The 24734-nt window shown below is 44.1% G+C and overlaps 1 protein-coding gene across 1 annotated transcript in view; it reads right to left on the reverse strand.

Moving 5' to 3' along the window:
* INTS11 (integrator complex subunit 11) overlaps positions 1-24734 on the reverse strand; it is a 72109-nt gene that overhangs the window by 31990 nt on the left and 15385 nt on the right. Inside the window, exons 5-9 of the mRNA XM_068240601.1 lie at positions 23108-23336; positions 8247-8345; positions 5367-5401; positions 5112-5250; positions 2663-2727 (exon numbers count right to left, since the gene is read on the reverse strand). Of these exons, the coding sequence (XP_068096702.1) occupies positions 2663-2727; positions 5112-5250; positions 5367-5401; positions 8247-8345; positions 23108-23336 (567 nt within the window). The remainder of the gene's footprint in view (positions 1-2662; positions 2728-5111; positions 5251-5366; positions 5402-8246; positions 8346-23107; positions 23337-24734) is intronic.

Consider the following 24734-nt stretch of genomic DNA (forward strand, 5'->3'; position numbering starts at 1 on the left):
CGAGTGATCAACAGCCCACACGGGGCAAATTAGGGCCTGATCTGATGGGTAGGTGTGCTAGGACGTGACAGGTGGTGACAGGAGGTGATTGATGGGTGTCTCAAGGTGTGATTAGAGGGGGGAAATAGATGCAAGCAATGCACTGGCGAGGTGATCAGGGCTGGGGTCTAAGGGCGTTGTGAGGGTGTGGGCGGGTGATTGGGTGCCCCAGGGGCAGATTAGGGTCTAATCTGATGGGTATCAGTGACAGGGGGTGATTGATGGGTAATTAGTGGGTGTTTAGAGGAGAGAATAGATGTTAACACTGCACTTGGGAGGTGATCTGACGTCGGATCTGCGGGCGATCTATTGGTGTGGGTGGGTGATCAGATTGCCCGCAAGGGGCAGGTTAGGGGCTGATTGATGGGTGGCAGTGAGAGGGGGTGATTGATGGGTGGCAGTGACAGGGGGTGATTGATGGGTGATTGATAGGTGATTGACAGGTGATCAGTGGGTTATTACAGGGATGAAGAGATGTAAATATTGCACTCGCGAATTGATAAGGGGGGGTCTGAGGGAAATCTGAGCGTGTAGGCGGGTGATTGGGTGCCCGCAAGGGGCAGATTAGGGTCTGATCTGATGGGTAACAGTGACAGGTGGTGATAGGGGGTAATTGATGGGTAATTAGTGGGCGTTTAGAGGAGAGAATAGATGTAAACACTGCACTTGGGAGGTGATCTGACGTCGGATCTGCGGGCGATCTATTGGTGTGGGTGGGTGATCAGATTGCCCGCAAGGGGCAGGTTAGGGGCTGATTGATGGGTGGCAGTGACAGGGGGTGATTGATGGGTGATTGACAGGTGATCAGGGGGGATAGATGCATACAGTACACGGGGGGGGGGGGGGGGGGGGGGTCTGGGGAGAATCTGAGGGGTGGGGGGGTTATCAGGAGGGAGCAGGGGGCAGTTTAGGGTTAAAAAAAAATAGCGTTTTTAGATAGTGACAGGGAGTGATTGATGGGTGATTAGGGGGGTGATTGGGTGCAAACAGGGGTCTGGGGGGTGGGCAGGGGGGGGGGGGTCTGAGGGGTGCTATGGGCGATCAGGGGGCAGGGGGGGAGAAATCAGTGTGCTTGGTGCAGACTAGGGTGGCTGCAGCCTGCCCTGGTGGTCCCTCGGACACTGGGACCACCAGGGCAGGAGGCAGCAAATATAATAGGCTTTGTATACATTACAAAGCCTATTATACTATTTACATGCGGCGATCCGGGTGCTAGTAACCCGCCGGCGCTTCCGAACGGCCGGCGGGTTACAGCGTGAGGGGGGCGGAGCCAGTCGCCGGCGGCTGATCGCGTCACTAATGACGCGACCGCCGCATAACCACGCCTGCCGCCGCCTCCGGCGATGGGCGTATTGCGGTCGTTTGGGCCCAGTCTTTGCCGCCGCCTATCGGCTGGGGGCGGTCGGCAAGTGGTTAAAGCACAGCTGAAGTGAGAGGGATATAGAGGGTGACATATTTATTTCCTTTTAAACAATACAAATTGCCTTGTTGTCCTGCTAATCCACAGCCTCTAATACTTTTTTCCACAGACCCTGAACAAGTATGCAGAGATGTTTTATGTATTAGCTGCAACCTTGTTTCAGGTGTGTGATTTAGACACACATGCAGCCAAAGAGACCAGCAGGACTGCCAGGCAACTGGTATTGTTTGAAAGGAAATAAATATGTCAGGCTCCATATCCGTCTCAGTTCAGGTGTGCTTTAAATACAAGTACAGTACAGAGCATTGCTTGTTTGCTTTACGGTAATTGTTTTTCTTTACTCCATTTACTTGCCATGCTATCACAACATACAATAACTAGAACAGTTTACTAAAATCAGCTTAGTTACTGATCATTGCTAAGGTCAAGTTTGTCACTAAATTACTCTGCCTGAATATCTGAAACTCCATACAAGGGTATTACTGGGGACTGGCTAATCAATCAGCAGGTATACTAATCTTAGTGTACTGCTGTAGTCAGTGTAGTGTTAAGTCAGGCAATGATCCAGTGTTAAAGACCAGCTAAGGGAGGCAAAAAACGGTTCTGCATGTAGAAAAAACAAAAAATGGCCACCTTCTTACCGCCTAACTCTACATGTAGAAAAATAAAATGGCCACTTTCTTACCCCCTGCCTCATCCCTGTTAATACTGTAACTTCGCACAGTGGTAACAAGACAGAAACTGGATTCTTCTTGCTCCTACATAAGCCAATCATGCAGCTTTCCAATTTGGAGGAGGCAAGATCTGAAACATTCACCCTCCCATCAATAAAGCCCTATGGGAGGAGGAGATGTGTCAGGAGTAAAGAATGGGAGTAAATAAGGAGTCTGAGAAGACAAAAATGCATTTACAGTCTGTACAGGAATTTTAATCATTTACAGCGGGGTGTTTGGGGGTGAGGGTAGGATCAATAATTGTGAATCCTTGAAAACCCTATGTTTATCTTTAAATATGAGCCACTGAGCAAAGTACAATGTGTATGGAACGGATTGTCCATATTCACTTTAAATAAGAGCTGATGCAATTTGTGCAACTGGATTACAATTCCACACTCAGACTTGTGTGACTTTTGTGTGGATATAGTAGGATTTGGAACAACAATTTCAGAAGTCTTTAGAATTAAAAATCAGAAACAAATATTACCAGAAGGTTTCCAGTAGGATGCAAAGTTCCTGAGCTCTTCCTAGAGCAAAGACTGGGATAAGAACCTGGCAAAAAAACAAAACAAAAAAAGGATCTGTGATTCCAGTAACAACCCTGAAATGGGAAAGATATTGAGTGGTTGACTGATAAACAAATCCATATCCATCAATCATGATAATCTGTCAGACATTATTCCTGCAACCTGCTACCTGCATAGCTTTTGTGTCTATCTTCTAATTTTAAAGAGAACAGAGTTGGCCCTAAAAGTAAAAACAAACAAACATGCTACCTGATCTGGTGGAGTGGCTGCATTAGGTAGTGTATATTACCTCCTCTCCCTGCCGCTCCTATCTCCTGCAATCTTTTAGTTTCACTTTTGTGACCTTTGGGGTCAAGACGCTGCAGAAGCAGTTCTGAAAGAAGAGCACAAAAGCTAGAAGGCCTGATGATGTCTGCAGAAATAGTTATAGTTTTCACTGCCAGTAGTTTTTACTACTAGTATTCGCTAGTGTGTTAGCCATAAATGGTAGATAAGAGGGGAAAAAAAAAACCTGTTTGCGTTACCTCGCTAACCATAACATTTTTATGACTCCCATAAAAAGACTAATTTTTTATGCTACAAAATGTTTGTGTCATCAGTACTATAAGCACACGGAGGGTGCTTTCTCCAGCACATCTAACAGAACACTATACTGTGTGTAGGGAGGTTTATAGGTTTACATTTTCGTGAGAAGAGCTGTGTACCTTTATACACCAATGAAACTCACTGTGGGAGATCCCAAAAGTTTATCCAACAATGCCCTTTAGACGTTCAATAAAGACATCAGCTTGAACATGCTTGAAGTCTAAATATAGTAAGTGCTAAGCAAGCAACTTTTTATCTTACTGATTAAACAGAAATATGGGGCCAATATAGTATATGCATGATGTAAGTTCAGGCGGCCTTTGCAAGGCGACTGGAACATAAAAATAGATGTAGTTCCAGATCAGGTCCTCCTTTGAGTGGGAGTTTGGATTTAGAAACCCAGCTACAGGGTGCCCAGGCCATTCTGATTGGCTCCTTTGTGGAGCAACCACTATTTAAAGGGAACCTGTCCTAAACTTAGAAGGATATGGATGTTTCCTTTTAAACAATACTAGTTGCCTGGTAGTCGTGCTGATCTCTTTGCTGTAATAGTGGCTGAATCACACACCTGAAACAAGCATGCAGCTAATCCAGTCTGACTTCAGTCAGAACACCTGATCTGCATGCTTATTCAGTGGCGATGGCTGAAATTATTGGAGACACAGGATCAGCAGGAGAGTCAGGCAACTGGTATTTATTTAAAAGGAAAAATACACGTCCTTCTCAGCTTAGGTTCCCTTTAAGGCTGACTGAGATTGTATTGATTCAGAGGGCTTGTCAGCTTGATAGAGAGGAGGCTCCTCTCGAAACGTTGCATTGACTTGCCATTTTTTTGCGGTTTTGAAATAATAAAAAAAACTTAAATACACTTGAAGACAGTGCTGGGCATAGCTGGCCTTTGACCTGAGCGACCGGGCACCTATAGCTGGTTGCCTATACTGAGGGCACCTACAACTGATTTCCTATACTGGGGCACCTATAGCTGGATACCTTTACTGAGGGCACCAACACCTGGCTACCTATACTGGAGGCACCTCCTCATGAGATCCTATACTGGGGGCACCTATACCTGGCTACCTACCTATACTGAGTCTGAGGGCTTTTTTTTGGGAGGGCGCACTGTGGCTATAACGCGTGGTGCAAATTGTCAGTGCTGTGCTATCATTCTAAATGGGTGGGGGGCTAACTGTCCCACTGATTATTTTTCATCACTATTCCTATATTCACAAGCAACCACTGCGCTTACTTGTACCCTGCAACAAGATCAAAGAATGCACATAGTGCCCAGTACTGTTTGCAACTGGCTACAATGGACACCCTGTGCCGCACTCCAGGGGGTAGTGCCACCACCAGGATAAAGGTAAACTTTCAGCTCCCCCTTTGTGGGTGCACTCACCAGAAGCGCGTCTTGTTGTTTTGCATGTCACATCCACCTCTGTTATCCAGCCAGCCAAGGAGTAGGGACATCAGATGGCAATAAAATCCGTTTATTTAAAACCTTTTCAGTTTAAAATGCAGGCTTACAGGCTTTTCCACCTTTATCCTGGTGGTGGCACTACCCCCTGGAGTGCGGCACGGGGTGTCCATTGTAGCCAGTTGCAAACAGTACTGGGCACTATGTGCATTCTTTGATCTTGTTGCAGGGTACAAGTAAGCGCAGTGGTTGCTTGTGGATATAGTTCTATTTAAGGGTGGAGGTTAAGGGTTGGCATGATGTGTCACGACGTCAGAAAGGTTGGGAACCACTGTCCTAGGAGATATCTCAGGAAAAAAGGTGAAGTGTGTGTGTGTGTGTGTGCGTGTGTGTGTGACAACTACAGTTACCTTTCCACCCTTTTCTACAGACTCATGGACCTTCTTCAGAAAGTCTCTCTCCCGGCACCTTTTTGAGTCTCTTATGGTGGTTGCATATGTAGACTCACTTATCAGCAAGTCAGGACGACACTTGTCAATCCAGGCAGCTCTGAAAAAAAAAGACAACCAATATTTGTTTCAGTCATTTACACTGAACAATCACTGATATTCTACACGGATAGGCCTATCCACATAGCAGTCGCCTCCCAAACACACAAAGCTCACCCTAAATGCCGATCCGGTGTCATGTTGTAATCTCCCTGGATGATAAAACAAAAATGAACACAATTATTTTGTGCCATTAAGCAGACAAGAAAAAAGGAGAACTGCATTGTACATGGCTGAACATATGGGAAATAATTAGACAATCGCCCAATTTCAATAAGTATTTCTCCTAGACAAAAATGGTAATTTCACCAATATGTGGTCCTTGTGGATTATTTGTTCTGATCTGTCCGCACAATCATAATCGCTCTTATAGGTCTGCAGTTGTTACTACGGCACGATGGGTTAGATTAGGGTCCCCTCTCCCTTGATTACAATTACCTTGGACCCTGTGTGGGCATTTTGGCTACTGTCGATTATGAGGCATTTGCTTTGCACCTATCAGTCATCACACAGAACAACATTTTCAGATGATGATTTTTGCAGATGTAAAATTACTGTTATACAGACATGCTTTTTGGCTCCCAGCAGACTAGCACGTACTAATCAATGGAGTCTATAAAGCGTGGATGCAGGAGATGTGTGTGCAGCACCACACTGCAGAGACATCCTCTGAAGTTCCCGCAAGAACTACATAAATGAGACAGTGATCCTGGCAGGTGGATTGCTACAAGTGAGGCCAGCAACACATGGGGAGGCCTGAACAACTGAACTGATCAGGATTTTCAGATGGCTATGGCATCATATAGAAGGAGAAGGAACATCCACACTCACTGACGGGTGGCATCCAAATGATTTTATTAAACAACCACAAGACAGAGATAAAAGGCTGACATGTTAGCCTTTTATCTCTGTCTTGTGGTTGTTTAACCACTTCAGGATCACAGGTTTTCTTCCCTTAAAACCAAAACAACTTTTACATTTCAGCGCTCCTCCCATTCATTCACTGATAACTTTATTGCTACTCATCACATGTGAATGATCTATAGGTTGTTTTTTTCGCCACAAATTAGGCTTTTCAAGGGTGATATTTTATTTTAGTAATAATGTTATTCTCTATGCATTTTAAAAAGAAAAAAGAGAAAAAAATGAAAAGATACACTATTTCTATATTTCCAACCATAAAAAAAAAGCAAGGGAGGCTAGGATTAGATCAGGGTTGATCAGGGTTAATCAGGGTTGATCAGGGGTATATAGTCCTGGTATATTTATTTATAAGTCCTGGTATATTTATAAAATCCTCTAGGTGGCAGTCAGACTACAAGAAAAGAAGATCCAGTTACCTTGTAATCCTCTCAGGAGTGATTACAAGGTAACTGTATCTTCTTAAGTGCTGGCAACATTGTTTGTAAACCTCACAAATGAATGAGCACTGCTATTGGCTTATAGCAGTGCTCATTCATGGTTACAGGCATCTGATTGGTGATGGGAGTAATTACTCCCATTCATCAATCCCACCCAGAAATAAATGAAGCTGGTGCACGTGCACGTGCACGCACGGGGGCGCGCACCCGCGGGCGGGAGCGCGGGAGCGCGGGAGCGCGCGCGTGCACGCGCGCGATCGCGCCCGCACAGCACAATAGCGGCAGGGGCGTTTATAAACGCCCCTGATCCGCTAATTAAGTCAATAGGGGCGTAGTTATGCGTCTGGGAAATCCGAAAGTGGTTAATAAAATAATTTGGATGCCACCCGTCGGTGAGTGCAGATATTCCTTCTCCTTCTAGTACTGCTGCCCGATTCCAGCACCTTGAGATGGTAAGAGTGAGTGCAGCGGTGTTTTCCCATTTTGACTGAACTATGGCATCATATAATAATAAGGATTAAGCAGTCCCTTACAGATCACAGATGCTTTATTATTTGCACAAGAAAAACATTTTTTGATAAGTTTCAGAAAACCTACTTTAGAGAACTCGATGTTTCCATATAAACATTTTACATCCTGGTTTCATAACCCAAGTAAAAAAAAAAAAAACAACGAAAAAAAAAACATAGGATTATCAGAGATTACCAACATTTTTTTTAGAGCATATACCACTTTATAACGGGCAACTTTTACCAAGTACCCCCTTGTAGGCATTGGCATCTAAAGAATCCCTTGGCACAATTATGTATATTTGTTAAGAATACACCAAAGATGTATTAAAAAGGGCAAAGAAAAGTTTGAAAAGCACTTAAATGAATTCAATATACAATAGAAGAATCAAAACGTACACAGCGAGGGTTACCCAATAAACAGAGTGATAAATAATATCTCCCATACAGTGGCATAGCAATAGGGGATGCAAAGGTAGCAACCCCGCCAGGGTCCTTGGACCAGCGGGACCCAGCCGGGGTCCTCCTCAAACCGCTTCATTAGCTCTTTATTGGCGTTAAGCAGGCAATGACCACCTCTATATGGACTTTGATTAGTTGTAACCAGTAACAGACTGTTCTCCTTCCCAGCCTACACATACATGTATTATGGTCACTTTGCTGCAGGATGAGCAGAATGACGCTTCACCTGCTGCCGCTCAAATTCTAGGCGTCACTAATTACTATTCCCCCTGTGAGTCGTAGCTTGATGAGTGGTACATTTTATAAAAAAAGTATAGAAAATCCATGTCCAATTTTTCTTAACCTATGATACCTAATGGTTTTACTCAGTCTGTTATGACTCAGAAGCATGGGTGAAAGGAGTACAGTACACCACTTGCTATCCAAGGCTCCTGTGCCTGGAGAACTGTTGCAGTTCAGGTTAGTGGAATGCTTGGTGGCATCATTGTGAGAGACAGATGCTGTAGGTAATGCCTCTCTTATAGACATATGCATACTCAGCACTGTTCTGGTTATTTACACTGTTTATGTCCTGGTGCCTTAGGAGTGCTTGGTACATAAGAAGAATATAAACTGGGCATCGACGACTGTGCACACACTCAGTAAAATCAAACACATGCACTTACTGTATACACAACAGACTCCGAGCCAACTTTAATCTGGAACATGGCTGCCCCTAAGACATGCCCGGCATAGTAGGCTTTAATTTCTAATTCCTCATCAACCTAGGAATAAAAAGAAAACAAAAACACCATCAAACTAGTAAAAAAAATGATAACTTATGAATACAGATCAGCTTCAGTAGCTGTACAACAGTATTTACACTGTGTGAGGATACAAATATTTGCAGCACAGACACTTGCCAGTAACAACTATTGCCCACCATTAAGAGGAAACAGGTTGTCTGAAAACCTAGAGCACACCATCACACAGATACATAGTTTTCTTTTAAATGTCTGAAATGACCACTCTCTCCCGCTCACAAGAATGCCCATCAAAGCAATACACCAACTGTGAATCTTAAGAAAGGACAAAGCCATGGTTAGTCAGTATTTGCATGCTACAGCACTAAAGGTTTGGGGTTCATGTCTCCTCATGCAAGTAACTATAAGGCCACGTAGGAACATCTAGATGGTCACAACACATATTTTCCTTTGTATATGAGGTTTCACTTAAAGGGACCCTGAGCAGGTGCTAAAATCAAAATTTCCATTTACCTGGGGCTTCCTCCAGCCCACCGTAGGCTGTGAGGTCCCCCGGCGTCCTTCTGGCTCCTCTCCCCGTCCCGGCTGGCGGCTCCGTTATTGTATGGCTTCTGCCTGAAGTTGTCAGGGCTGCTTCCCGCTTGGCTGATATCCGTCACCACGCCGGCCGGAGTGAAGACGCATAGCCGGCCGGTGTAAGAGTCCTGCCCATGCACGGTTCTCTAATATTGAACCCTGCATGCGCAGGACTCTCATGACAGTCGGTGTGATGACGGAGTATCAGCCAAGCGGGAAGCACCCCTGACGGCTTCAGGCAGAAGTCGTACAATAACGAAGCCACCAGCCAGGACCGGGAGAGGAGCCAAGAGAAGCAGAGGGACCTCGCGGCCTATGGTGGGCTGGAGAAAGCTCCAGGTAAGTAGAAATTTTGATTTTAGCACCAGCTCAGGGTCCATTTAAAGAGTACTAGAAGTGACTAAGCCTGAACGATTTTAGGAAAAAAATTGAATCGAGTGATTTCTGTCCAAAATTGTGATTCCGATTCGATTCATGATATCCTTCATATCAAGCTTTGTTCCCACTCTGTGCCTCTCTGTCCCCCTGTCTCTCTTTGTGCACCCTCTGTGTCTCTCTTTGTGCCCCCTTTGTCTCACTCTGTGTCCACTTTGTGTCTCTCTGTGCCCCCATCTGTGTGTCTCTCTCTCTGCCCCCTCTGGGTCTCTCTGTCTTCCTGTTTTTTCTTTGTGCACCCCCTGTGTCTCTCTTTGTGCCCCTTTTGTCGCTCTGTGTACCCTTTGCATCTCTGTGTGCCCCCGTGTCTCTCTTGTGCACTCTCTGTGTGTCTCTCTCTGTTCCCCCTCTATATCTCTCTCTGTGCCCGCTCTGTGTCTCTGTGTCCTGTATGTCACGTGACATACAGGAACCAGGAAATATGCCATGCACAAGAGCCGGCAGACAGCGAGAGAGGACGGATAGCGTTGCACTCGAGTCGGAAGGTATGTCCAACGCCGCCGATGCACGCGCCGGAACTTGGGGGTGGGGGGCATCTTTGAGTCTGCAGCCGCTTCTTCAAACGTCTCTCAGGCGGAAATGACATCATCATGGAAAGCGCCGCTTTGACGATTCTGAAATCGTGATCTTGGTTTACATTTGATTTATCATTCAGGCCTAGAAGTGACAGTTTCAGTTAGTAAGGCCTGGAACCCACTTGCAGCATTTTCTCTACCATTTGTGTTTTGAATAATGCTCTCTCATTCATTTGAATGAGTATCACGTCAAAATTCCCACAAACTGTTTTACTGAATCAAGTGAATGAGTTGCATAGTGGCAAGTTATCTCCATTAGAATTTTATGCTGCATCTGGCCATTATGAAGAGAAACAATTATGCTAGGTACACACATGAAATAAAAGTCTTTGGAAAATGAAAGATCTAATGCGAGGTACACACAATGCAATTTTTGACAAATTTACTATCTATGGATAATGAATCGGAAATCAGATCGGACATGTTGGAAATAATCAGTCTGACTGTAAATCTTTTAGAAAATTGCATCGTGTGTACCTAGCATAAGGCCAATTTACTCCATGTAGTATGAGAACATACCTACAAAGTCTATTCTCAAGCTGAGTACACCCATTAGATAAAAAGCTTTGCAAACTAAGGAATTTATCTGTCACGTAGGTTTGTTGGGGAGGTTTGAAAGATTGATCTTTCTAAAGATGCTGTACACATGCAAAAGATCAGTTCCTGCAAAATGCTTTTATAGTCTACGTCCTTTTTCACACACGCCTGCACATAAAACTCCATGTCCTAATTGATCCAGAGGAAGGCGAAAAACCCTTAAAAAATGATCAGGTTTTACGATGATCAGAAATTAATTCTTTAACTGATCAATCAGAAGCCACTGATAAAACAAATGATTTATAGGTCCCTGAGATGCTGGACATGTTAGTAAATATTGATTGGTCTTGTGCATTTTGCATCATATGCATGTGAAAATGGTTAAGAACTGGAACATGCAGACAGTCATTAGGGCTCTTTCACATTAGGTCAGACTTTGTGCGTTAACGCAAAAGGAAGCCGTTTGCGTTAACCAAGGTAAGATGAAAGTCCATAGACTTTCATTTTACCTTTCACACTCGACGCTGCGTTTCGATGCGTTGCGGTTCCGACGCACCCGGGCGCAGTTTTTCTTCCAACGCACCCGCGAGCCGGCGTTTTCCGTCGGGTTTAATTACCAGTTACCGCCGCTGATTGCGTCGCACCGCAGATACCCGACGACACGCCGCAGGCAGACAACGCGTGCAGGAGAACGGCTCCTGTTTGCGTTGTCTGATGTGAAACAATTTGCATATATGCATATTCATATCTGTATGAGCCAATAGAAACAGCAGATATATCCAAACAAAACTAGCATCTGCAAATGCTGCATGGATCACATGTGAGAAACAGCGAGGGAACTTACATCAGACTGTTCAGGATAAAGGTCACCAGCGGATCCACATAGTTATACACCATATGCACTCCTTAGTCAACACAAGATGTGTAATACACGTCTATTTAGTTGATCCTGTCATTGTGCTCATAGGTGTTCCAGAGCGGAGCCGGCTGATCCACAGCCCTGCCAACTTCCGCATGTCTACCGCATTAGAGCCCCTCCTCCGTCTCCAGCCTATCAAACACATGCCGACAACGTCCGCTCCTGAAGCTCAAAGAGCTTCAACCAATCAGTGCGGCGCCTACAGCGTCCGCACTGAGGACTACAAAATGTTTAGGACGGCCCTCTAAATTACGGCCTATCCCCACAAAGCCATCGTTCTTTTGGCCAATCAGTGCGGCGCCGACGGCGTCCGCACTGAAGGCCACGGTCCATACACTCCAATCATGCGGCATACACAGCTTCCGCTTCTAAGGCGGCGCATATCCACGTTCTCACCCAATCAGAGCGGCGCCCACAGCGTCCGCTTTGATAATGGGCATAGAGCTGTAAATCCTCCAACCAATCAGGTGGAGGGTAAACAAACGCCACACATTGGATGTAGTGCAATGGACTGTAAGAACAGGGAAACAGCAATTTACTCCCCAAAAAGACTCAGTATAACATACAAACACACTAATATAGAGAGCATGCACATTACTGATTGGCCAAAAGAACGATGGCTTTGTGGGGATAGGCCGTAATTTAGAGGGCCGTCCTAAACATTTTGTAGTCCTCAGTGCGGACGCTGTAGGCGCCGCACTGATTGGTTGAAGCTCTTTGAGCTTCAGGAGCGGACGTTGTCGGCATGTGTTTGATAGGCTGGAGACGGAGGAGGGGCTCTAATGCGGTAGACATGCGGAAGTTGGCAGGGCTGTGGATCAGCCGGCTCCGCTCTGGAACACCTATGAGCACAATGACAGGATCAACTAAATAGACGTGTATTACACATCTTGTGTTGACTAAGGAGTGCATATGGTGTATAGAGAGCATGCACATTACTGCACCTCTATTTACTCACAACTCCCCAGCATATATATTACTTCGGATCCCTCTGTTTCTCACATATGACCCACTTTCTCAACATCAGCTTCACCTGTCAGATAGAAATAATCAAAATTAGAAATCACATAACATTAGCAAAAATAGTCTCATAGTATATTATTAAGGTCATATTCTCTATTTAATCCTTTAGGCTCTAGAGTTTCCAGTTTTTTAATCCAATAGTTCTCACGTTTAAGCAATAATTTATGTCTATCACCCCCCCTCCTCTGGATCGGAACTCCCTCCAAAACCTGTACTCTAAGCTGTGTCAAACTATGATGATGGTTTACAAAATGCTCCGAAACTGACAGATCCATATTTCTAGTTCGTATATTAGACTTGTGGGATGCCACTCTATCCCGTAAAGCCTGTGTGGTCTTTCCAACATAACCCATCCCACAGGGGCACTTCAGCATGTAAACAACATAACTAGAATCACAGGTAAAAAAACCTTGTATCCTGAATTTAGTGCCCCTACTGGGATGGGTAAAGGTGTCACCTCTGCAGATAAAACTGCAGAGGTGACAACCCAAACATGGGAAAGTCCCACACCTCACCGTTCCCCGTTTCTTCTCAGAACCTATGTCCCCTTTTACCAGTATGTCCCTCAGCGAGGGTGCCCGCTTAAAGGACATAAGGGGATGATTATGGAATTCTCTAACATGTGGAAGTCCCTCTCTCAACATTGGCCAAAATTTGTTGATGATACCTGATATCTTTTCAGACAAGATGTTATATGTGGTGACACAAGCCACCCTATCTCTATAGTCGACATTAGTCTGTTTCCGCCCAACTCTCCATCCCTTGCCAGCTCTCACCTTGAAATCATCTGTCAAACATGTAATAGGATAGCCCCTGGCCAGAAATTTATACTTCATTTCTTCCAAACGAAGTATCTTAGTTACAGGGTCACTAACAATCCGTTCAATCCTTTTATATTGTCCCTCGGGGATATTCACTTTAACCTTCCTGGCGGTAAGCCCGAACTGAGTTCGGGCTATGCCGCCGGAAGGCACCGCTCAGGCCCCGCTGGGCCGATTTGCATAATTTTTTTTTTGCTGCACGCAGCTAGCACTTTGCTAGCTGCGTGCAGTGCCCGATCGCCGCCGCTACCCGCCGATCCGCCGCAATTCCTCTCGCCGCGGCCGCCCCCCCCCCCCAGACCCCGTGCGCTGCCTGGCCAATCAGTGCCAGGCAGCGCTATGGGGCAGATCGGAGTCCCCTCTGACGTCACGACGTCGATGACGTCGGTGACGTCATCCCGCCCGTCGCCATGGCGACGGGGGAAGCCCTCCAGGAGATCCCGTTCTTTGAACGGGATCTCCGGATCTCCGATCGCCGGCGGCGATCGGAGGGGCTGGGGGGATGCCGCTGAGCAGCGGCTATCATGTAGCGAGACTTTGTCTCGCTACATGGAAAAAAAAAAAAAAAAAATTTAAAAAAAAAGATTTGCTGCCCCCTGGCGATTTTTTTGCAAACCGCCAGGAGGGTTAATGTGAGGAACGTGAAAGCTGGCAAAATGGAGGATTGAGTTTCTATCAGTTGGTTTGGTGAATAGATCCGTGATCAGGCGGTCTTCCCGTCTGATCACCCAGGTATCTAAAAAGCTCACCCTCTCACAACTGCTTTCAAAAGTCAATTTGATTGCCGGACAGGACACATGTAATTGATCTCTAAAGGTCTCTAGGCTCGAACGTGGCCCCGCCCATAAACAAAAAATATCATCAATATAGCGTCGCCACAACAGGGCATGTTCGCAAAAAAGAGGACTGGAGTAAACAAATGCATCCTCATATAAACCCATAAATAAATTAGCGTAGGACGGGGCCACGTTCGAGCCCATCGCTGTACCTCTCTGTTGTATATAAAAGGTGTCCCCAAATAGGAAGTAGTTGTGTCTTAATAATAAATCTAACAGTGCCAGCAAAAAAGATCTCTGCTCCTTATCAAAATCTGTACTAATCAACAGATAGTGTTCAAATAGCCTCTAGACCTGCCTCATGAGGTATGGAGGTATATAAGCTATTGACATCCATAGTAACCAATAAGACACTATCATCTAGGCCTTGTATGTTAGAGATTGACTTCAAAAAATGTTGAGTGTCCCTCAAATACGAGTCCAAAGTAAGCACAATGGGATTCAGAATCTTATCCAAAAAGATTGCTATATTTGAAAAAATTGAGTCCACCCCCGAAACTATCGGGCGACCAGGAGGGTTTTGTAACCCCTTATGTATCTTGGGTAGCGTATAAATAATTGGAATCCTTGGATATTCCTTCATTAAGAATTTCTTTAGTTCCCCATTGATCAACATATTCTCCTCCGCTTGATTGAGTAAACGTTCAATCTTCCTCTTGATCTCATGAGTAGGATCACCCAGAGCTTTTAGATAAACTTCCTCATCATTCAATTGTGAAAGGATCTCCCCTTTATATGCTGTGGTATTTTGAATAACGACCGCTCCACCTTTATCAGCTGCACGTATAGTTATTGCAGAATTGGTTCTTAGCTGTTTAATTGCCAATCTTTCTTCCTTAGTTATATTGCTTTCAATATGCTTCAGTTTCTTAGTTTCAAAGTCAGCCTGTAATGTCCTAATTTCCATTGTTACCTGTGAGATAAATCTATCAATCACTGCATGACTGCCCGGTTGAAATGAGCTCTTATTCCTCAAACCCCATTCTTTCAAATTGATGGTTTCAATTGAATCGGTATTAGGAGTTGAAAACACAAGACCTGAAGAAAAAAAGTTTTTCAACTTAATGGTTCTAAAGAATCTATATAATTCAATATCTAGCTGAAAAAAATCAGGGTAATTAGATGGGCAAAATGATAGTCCATAATTCAGAACTTGATGTTCAATTTCGGTGAGCTTATGGTCAGAGATATTAACCACTAAATCGACAGGAATCACTTTCGATGTCTCAATTCCATTGAGGAGCCTCCTTTCTGCTTCTCTTTGTTTCTGTTTCTGGTATTTCTTTCCTCCCCTCCGCTTGCACTGTCGGAATTCCGTGATTGATCGTCTGTTGTTTGTAAAAAATCTGATGACGATTGGTCATTAGGATCCCCTGGAGCTCGAGGTTTCGGATGTTTCTTAAATTTCTTAGGCTTATTAGGTCTGTTCCGTCTGAAAGGGACATAACCTCCACCTCTCTGCCATCGATAGACATATCCTGTCTGATAGTCTTGTTCGTCACGATGGAACTTATTGCGTTTTTCATCCTCTAAAATTACCTCATACTCCTTCATTTTCGTTTCTAGATCCTGATAGTATTTATCAAACTCGGTCTTTTCCAACATTTCTGATAGCTTCAATTTGAGGTTTGTTATCTGTTCACTCAATTGTGGAAGCTCCTTCATGATTCTCTGAACCGTCACAAGGATGGCATCAAATGCCGCTTTATTCCAAATTTGCTCCCAGGTTTTACAAAATTCTTTGCATCTAGGAAAAAGAGTCGGTGAAACTTGGGCCCGCACATTCCTTGGAATCTTCCCTTCTCGGTAATATTCCACTAAGGCCTTAGCATGTGTGTCCAACTCAACATATCGTTTTTTCAGAGACTCCAAATCCCTCTTAGCAATCTTTGGATCAGGTTTTTTCAGAATGCTCGTACCAGCAGGAATCAGAGCCATGATACTTGCTGCATCTTCATTTGTTAAGGAAAATGAAATACTGGTTGCTCTATCGCCCAAATCTTCCATCGTGCTGGCTTGCATTACTCCACTACTTGTTCAAGTTAGAATTGCATCTGCACCAATGGATATGACGTGCCGTGACCACCCCTGGAGTCACAGGGATAAGTACTTAATCAGTTGAAAGGGTCCGCACCGTCTAAAATGTAGTATTTATTTAAGCTCTTAAAATCATCAAGGACAAAGATAAAAATGTGTGCCGGGTCACCATTGACGCACGGCGTTTCGGATCACTCCTTCATCAGAATGGTTCCAATGCACACTGTCAAATCACAACAACCTTGTCCTTTATATATTACCACAGAGGACCTGATAGAGAACTACAACATGCCTATCACAATTTGCATATATGCATATTCATATCTGTATGAGCCAATAGAAACAGCAGATATATCCAAACAAAACTAGCATCTGCAAATGCTGCATGGATCACATGTGAGAAACAGCGAGGGAACTTACATCAGACTGTTCAGGATAAAGGTCACCAGCGGATCCACATAGTTATACACCATATGCACTCCTTAGTCAACACAAGATGTGTAATACACGTCTATTTAGTTGATCCTGTCATTGTGCTCATAGGTGTTCCAGAGCGGAGCCGGCTGATCCACAGCCCTGCCAACTTCCGCATGTCTACCGCATTAGAGCCCCTCCTCCGTCTCCAGCCTATCAAACACATGCCGACAACGTCCGCTCCTGAAGCTCAAAGAGCTTCAACCAATCAGTGCGGCGCCTACAGCGTCCGCACTGAGGACTACAAAATGTTTAGGACGGCCCTCTAAATTACGGCCTATCCCCACAAAGCCATCGTTCTTTTGGCCAATCAGTGCGGCGCCGACGGCGTCCGCACTGAAGGCCACGGTCCATACACTCCAATCATGCGGCATACACAGCTTCCGCTTCTAAGGCGGCGCATATCCACGTTCTCACCCAATCAGAGCGGCGCCCACAGCGTCCGCTTTGATAATGGGCATAGAGCTGTAAATCCTCCAACCAATCAGGTGGAGGGTAAACAAACGCCACACATTGGATGTAGTGCAATGGACTGTAAGAACAGGGAAACAGCAATTTACTCCCCAAAAAGACTCAGTATAACATACAAACACACTAATATAGAGAGCATGCACATTACTGTAATGTGCATGCTCTCTATATTAGTGTGTTTGTATGTTATACTGAGTCTTTTTGGGGAGTAAATTGCTGTTTCCCTGTTCTTACAGTCCATTGCACTACATCCAATGTGTGGCGTTTGTTTACCCTCCACCTGATTGGTTGGAGGATTTACAGCTCTATGCCCATTATCAGAGCGGACGCTGTGGGCGCCGCTCTGATTGGGTGAGAACGTGGATATGCGCCGCCTTAGAAGCGGAAGCTGTGTATGCCGCATGATTGGAGTGTATGGACCGTGGCCTTCAGTGCGGACGCCGTCGGCGCCGCACTGATTGGCCAAAAGAACGATGGCTTTGTGGGGATAGGCCGTAATTTAGAGGGCCGTCCTAAACATTTTGTAGTCCTCAGTGCGGACGCTGTAGGCGCCGCACTGATTGGTTGAAGCTCTTTGAGCTTCAGGAGCGGACGTTGTCGGCATGTGTTTGATAGGCTGGAGACGGAGGAGGGGCTCTAATGCGGTAGACATGCGGAAGTTGGCAGGGCTGTGGATCAGCCGGCTCCGCTCTGGAACACCTATGAGCACAATGACAGGATCAACTAAATAGACGTGTATTACACATCTTGTGTTGACTAAGGAGTGCATATGGTGTATAACTATGTGGATCCGCTGGTGACCTTTATCCTGAACAGTCTGATGTAAGTTCCCTCGCTGTTTCTCACATGTGATCCATGCAGCATTTGCAGATGCTAGTTTTGTTTGGATATATCTGCTGTTTCTATTGGCTCATACAGATATGAATATGCATATATGCAAATTGTGATAGGCATGTTGTAGTTCTCTATCAGGTCCTCTGTGGTAATATATAAAGGACAAGGTTGTTGTGATTTGACAGTGTGCATTGGAACCATTCTGATGAAGGAGTGATCCGAAACGCCGTGCGTCAATGGTGACCCGGCACACATTTTTATCTTTGTCCTTGATGATTTTAAGAGCTTAAATAAATACTACATTTTAGACGGTGCGGACCCTTTCAACTGATTAAGTACTTATCCCTGTGACTCCAGGGGTGGTCACGGCACGTCATATCCATTGGTGCAGATGCAATTCTAACTTGAACAAGTAGTGGAGTAATGCAAGCCAGCACGATGGAAGATTTGGGCGATAGAGCAACCAGTATTTCATTTTCCTTAACAAATGAAGATGCAGCAAGTATCATGGCTCTGATTCCTGCTGGTACGAGCATTCTGAAAAAACCTGATCCAAAGATTGCTAAGAGGGATTTGGAGTCTCTGAAAAAACGATATGTTGAGTTGGACACACATGCTAAGGCCTTAGTGGAATATTACCGAGAAGGGAAGATTCCAAGGAATGTGCGGGCCCAAGTTTCACCGACTCTTTTTCCTAGATGCAAAGAATTTTGTAAAACCTGGGAGCAAATTTGGAATAAAGCGGCATTTGATGCCATCCTTGTGACGGTTCAGAGAATCATGAAGGAGCTTCCACAATTGAGTGAACAGATAACAAACCTCAAATTGAAGCTATCAGAAATGTTGGAAAAGACCGAGTTTGATAAATACTATCAGGATCTAGAAACGAAAATGAAGGAGTATGAGGTAATTTTAGAGGATGAAAAACGCAATAAGTTCCATCGTGACGAACAAGACTATCAGACAGGATATGTCTATCGATGGCAGAGAGGTGGAGGTTATGTCCCTTTCAGACGGAACAGACCTAATAAGCCTAAGAAATTTAAGAAACATCCGAAACCTCGAGCTCCAGGGGATCCTAATGACCAATCGTCATCAGATTTTTTACAAACAACAGACGATCAATCACGGAATTCCGACAGTGCAAGCGGAGGGGAGGAAAGAAATACCAGAAACAGAAACAAAGAGAAGCAGAAAGGAGGCTCCTCAATGGAATTGAGACATCGAAAGTGATTCCTGTCGATTTAGTGGTTAATATCTCTGACCATAAGCTCACCGAAATTGAACATCAAGTTCTGAATTATGGACTATCATTTTGCCCATCTAATTACCCTGATTTTTTTCAGCTAGATATTGAATTATATAGATTCTTTAGAACCATTAAGTTGAAAAACTTTTTTTCTTCAGGTCTTGTGTTTTCAACTCCTAATACCGATTCAATTGAAACCATCAATTTGAAAGAATGGGGTTTGAGGAATAAGAGCTCATTTCAACCGGGCAGTCATGCAGTGATTGATAGATTTATCTCACAGGTAACAATGGAAATTAGGACATTACAGGCTGACTTTGAAACTAAGAAACTGAAGCATATTGAAAGCAATATAACTAAGGAAGAAAGATTGGCAATTAAACAGCTAAGAACCAATTCTGCAATAACTATACGTGCAGCTGATAAAGGTGGAGCGGTCGTTATTCAAAATACCACAGCATATAAAGGGGAGATCCTTTCACAATTGAATGATGAGGAAGTTTATCTAAAAGCTCTGGGTGATCCTACTCATGAGATCAAGAGGAAGATTGAACGTTTACTCAATCAAGCGGAGGAGAATATGTTGATCAATGGGGAACTAAAGAAATTCTTAATGAAGGAATATCCAAGGATTCCAATTATTTATACGCTACCCAAGATACATAAGGGGTTACAAAACCCTCCTGGTCGCCCGATAGTTTCGGGGGTGGACTCAATTTTTTCAAATATAGCAATCTTTTTGGATAAGATTCTGAATCCCATTGTGCTTACTTTGGACTCGTATTTGAGGGACACTCAACATTTTTTGAAGTCAATCTCTAACATACAAGGCCTAGATGATAGTGTCTTATTGGTTACTATGGATGTCAATAGCTTATATACCTCCATACCTCATGAGGCAGGTCTAGAGGCTATTGAACACTATCTGTTGATTAGTACAGATTTTGATAAGGAGCAGAGATCTTTTTTGCTGGCACTGTTAGATTTATTATTAAGACACAACTACTTCCTATTTGGGGACACCTTTTATATACAACAGAGGTACAGCGATGGGCTCGAACGTGGCCCCGTCCTACGCTAATTTATTTATGGGTTTATATGAGGATGCATTTGTTTACTCCAGTCCTCTTTTTTGCGAACATGCCCTGTTGTGGCGACGCTATATTGATGATATTTTTTGTTTATGGGCGGGGCCACGTTCGAGCCTAGAGACCTTTAGAGATCAATTACATGTGTCCTGTCCGGCAATCAAATTGACTTTTGAAAGCAGTTGTGAGAGGGTGAGCTTTTTAGATACCTGGGTGATCAGACGGGAAGACCGCCTGATCACGGATCTATTCACCAAACCAACTGATAGAAACTCAATCCTCCATTTTGCCAGCTTTCACGTTCCTCACATTAAAGTGAATATCCCCGAGGGACAATATAAAAGGATTGAACGGATTGTTAGTGACCCTGTAACTAAGATACTTCGTTTGGAAGAAATGAAGTATAAATTTCTGGCCAGGGGCTATCCTATTACATGTTTGACAGATGATTTCAAGGTGAGAGCTGGCAAGGGATGGAGAGTTGGGCGGAAACAGACTAATGTCGACTATAGAGATAGGGTGGCTTGTGTCACCACATATAACATCTTGTCTGAAAAGATATCAGGTATCATCAACAAATTTTGGCCAATGTTGAGAGAGGGACTTCCACATGTTAGAGAATTCCATAATCATCCCCTTATGTCCTTTAAGCGGGCACCCTCGCTGAGGGACATACTGGTAAAAGGGGACATAGGTTCTGAGAAGAAACGGGGAACGGTGAGGTGTGGGACTTTCCCATGTTTGGGTTGTCACCTCTGCAGTTTTATCTGCAGAGGTGACACCTTTACCCATCCCAGTAGGGGCACTAAATTCAGGATACAAGGTTTTTTTACCTGTGATTCTAGTTATGTTGTTTACATGCTGAAGTGCCCCTGTGGGATGGGTTATGTTGGAAAGACCACACAGGCTTTACGGGATAGAGTGGCATCCCACAAGTCTAATATACGAACTAGAAATATGGATCTGTCAGTTTCGGAGCATTTTGTAAACCATCATCATAGTTTGACACAGCTTAGAGTACAGGTTTTGGAGGGAGTTCCGATCCAGAGGAGGGGGGGTGATAGACATAAATTATTGCTTAAACGTGAGAACTATTGGATTAAAAAACTGGAAACTCTAGAGCCTAAAGGATTAAATAGAGAATATGACCTTAATAATATACTATGAGACTATTTTTGCTAATGTTATGTGATTTCTAATTTTGATTATTTCTATCTGACAGGTGAAGCTGATGTTGAGAAAGTGGGTCATATGTGAGAAACAGAGGGATCCGAAGTAATATATATGCTGGGGAGTTGTGAGTAAATAGAGGTGCAGTAATGTGCATGCTCTCTATATTAGTGTGTTTGTATGTTATACTGAGTCTTTTTGGGGAGTAAATTGCTGTTTCCCTGTTCTTACAGTCCATTGCACTACATCCAATGTGTGGCGTTTGTTTACCCTCCACCTGATTGGTTGGAGGATTTACAGCTCTATGCCCATTATCAGAGCGGACGCTGTGGGCGCCGCTCTGATTGGGTGAGAACGTGGATATGCGCCGCCTTAGAAGCGGAAGCTGTGTATGCCGCATGATTGGAGTGTATGGACCGTGGCCTTCAGTGCGGACGCCGTCGGCGCCGCACTGATTGGCCAAAAGAACGATGGCTTTGTGGGGATAGGCCGTAATTTAGAGGGCCGTCCTAAACATTTTGTAGTCCTCAGTGCGGACGCTGTAGGCGCCGCACTGATTGGTTGAAGCTCTTTGAGCTTCAGGAGCGGACGTTGTCGGCATGTGTTTGATAGGCTGGAGACGAAGGAGGGGCTCTAATGCGGTAGACATGCGGAAGTTGGCAGGGCTGTGGATCAGCCGGCTCCGCTCTGGAACACCTATGAGCACAATGACAGGATCAACTAAATAGACGTGTATTACACATCTTGTGTTGACTAAGGAGTGCATATGGTGTATAACTATGTGGATCCGCTGGTGACCTTTATCCTGAACAGTCTGATGTAAGTTCCCTCGCTGTTTCTCACATGTGATCCATGCAGCATTTGCAGATGCTAGTTTTGTTTGGATATATCTGCTGTTTCTATTGGCTCATACAGATATGAATATGCATATATGCAAATTGTGATAGGCATGTTGTAGTTCTCTATCAGGTCCTCTGTGGTAATATATAAAGGACAAGGTTGTTGTGATTTGACAGTGTGCATTGGAACCATTCTGATGAAGGAGTGATCCGAAACGCCGTGCGTCAATGGTGACCCGGCACACATTTTTATCTTTGTCCTTGATGATTTTAAGAGCTTAAATAAATACTACATTTTAGACGGTGCGGACCCTTTCAACTGATTAAGTACTTATCCCTGTGACTCCAGGGGTGGTCACGGCACGTCATATCCATTGGTGCAGATGCAATTCTAACTTGTCTGATGTGAAAGAGCCCTTAGGAAGGGCTCATCCACATTGCGCAACGCCCAATGGGAACAAGAAGGTCTATAGACTTTCATGCTACCTGCTTTGCTGAAGTGTCATAATGGACATCACCTCACCATACATGTGAAAGAGCCTGAACCGAAGATCATTCAAAAATGCATTATGTTATGTCTGTTGATTTTTTTTTTTTAATTTCCTGCAAAACAAACAAAAACTAGAAATAAAAATGATGATTTGGAAATATATCAAAATTTTTGACTGCCAACAAGTCTGTGAATCGGTTCATATGTAAGTCGAACGAGCTTGCTTTACTACATTACTCTGCACAACACGTCTTTGTTAGAAAGAAAGTAAGGCCTGCTGTATCGAGTATATGAATAAATAAATAAGTAGCCTGTTGCACGCACAGCTGCAGAGGATCTTCAGACCCAGAATGCCCGGAACCTGCTGTCAGGACATGCTGAGATACTGCAGATCGCCCCTCTACCTTACCTGCACAGTCTGGTGAAGATTCACAGCCACCACTTTCTTCATACAGTCTTTTATCATCTGAGAGGTAAAGAAGTTGGTTTCCCCCTTCTTGTCCACTGTGATCTTCCTGTAATCTTCTAGCAAGATGGGGCAGATGGCCTTAGTGGGGTGTGTCATGTAAATGGGACCATCAAAGCCAACCATTTCACTCATATAAGGTAGAGCTCCACAGTGATCCAGGTGAAAGTGACTGGAAGGAAGAGGGACTTTTACTATACAGACTGCATTGTATGGCATCCTACCTGTAACTAATAATAGGGAGAATAGCATTCCACTTTCAAGATGTAAGTAAGCCTTTGTATTTCAAAATGTACTCTACTGTTGGAACACAACACCCCACATCCCATATTTGTTTTTATAGACAAACAGATGGAATAGTGGAGGAGCGCTGTCATATCTTATTGCTGTTTGACTTTTACTGGACTCTGTTGATAGCAATCACACACAAATATCCATTGATGCTATTGGTTTGATTTATCTATTTGAAATTGGACATTTAATAACACTAGTCATTGCCCATTGATGTGTTGGCACAGTTTGCTGTATTAATATACAAAGTATCCGCATAAAAACAGCTCTAGTAGTATGTGCCTGTGAGTCAGTGTGTACTGTACACACAGGAACTGCTGAAGGTGCTTCAAGCTAATCAGTGTTCTCCCCAGAATTTTTTTCCAGCCGGGTGTCATGAAATAGTAGCCGGGTGGCATGAAAAAGTAGCCGGGTGGTCAGAGATGAGAGAATGCAGGGCCAGTGCTTCTGTAAGCAACTCTGCTTACAGTATAGGAGGAGATGAGCCGATGACAGCCGGGTGGTCACCAAAACTAGCCGGGTGGAGCACCCGGCTAAAAGTGCCTGGGGAGAACACTGCTAATACAGTACAGAGGGGTTGATTCCCTGACAATAATAGCGTGAGTAGCCTCCTGTTACTCGTGCTATTTAATCAGTCTGCATGTTATGTGCGATACTGTCAGCATAGCGAGCGTAATCAACAGCCAAAGGAGCACACGCTATGCTACTGTAGTGCAGCATAGCGAGCGCTAGTAACTTAACACCCAGATTTGCTAATAACGGGCGCTCCACTTGTCCCACCCTGAGCCCCTCCGGGTCCAGTTACTTTAAAGACCATGATCCCCGCTCTTTGATTGGCCCAATAGGCTGCCTGTCATTTGAGCAAATACGGGTGTAAAGTTACTAGCGCTCACTATGCTGCACTACAGCAGCATACAGCATTGAATCAACCCCTATGCCCCACATTGTAGGTTTACCATAAACTCTGTATTAATGTTGAAATACAGTAATTAAAAACAATTAAAAAAAGACAAACTTAAATTATTGCAACACAGGTTTATTACTGTGTAAAGTATTGTAAAATTAGCTTTATGCATCATGCAAGGCCGGGGTTTTTTTTTTTTTTTTTTTCCTGTTCTGGATAACGGAACATTTACTGTAGTAGAAGTTATTTTTTCTAATTTAAATGCAGCAATATTCTAAAAGGGGATGCTATTTAACAGGATTTTTTTTTTTATTTTCTATATTAGCCAACTGTAATCACTGGTGTTAAAATGTAAGAATATAAAACAACAGCTTA

Source organism: Hyperolius riggenbachi, chromosome 6 (genome assembly GCF_040937935.1).
Source record: "Hyperolius riggenbachi isolate aHypRig1 chromosome 6, aHypRig1.pri, whole genome shotgun sequence".
Taxonomy (NCBI): Eukaryota; Metazoa; Chordata; class Amphibia; order Anura; family Hyperoliidae; genus Hyperolius; species Hyperolius riggenbachi.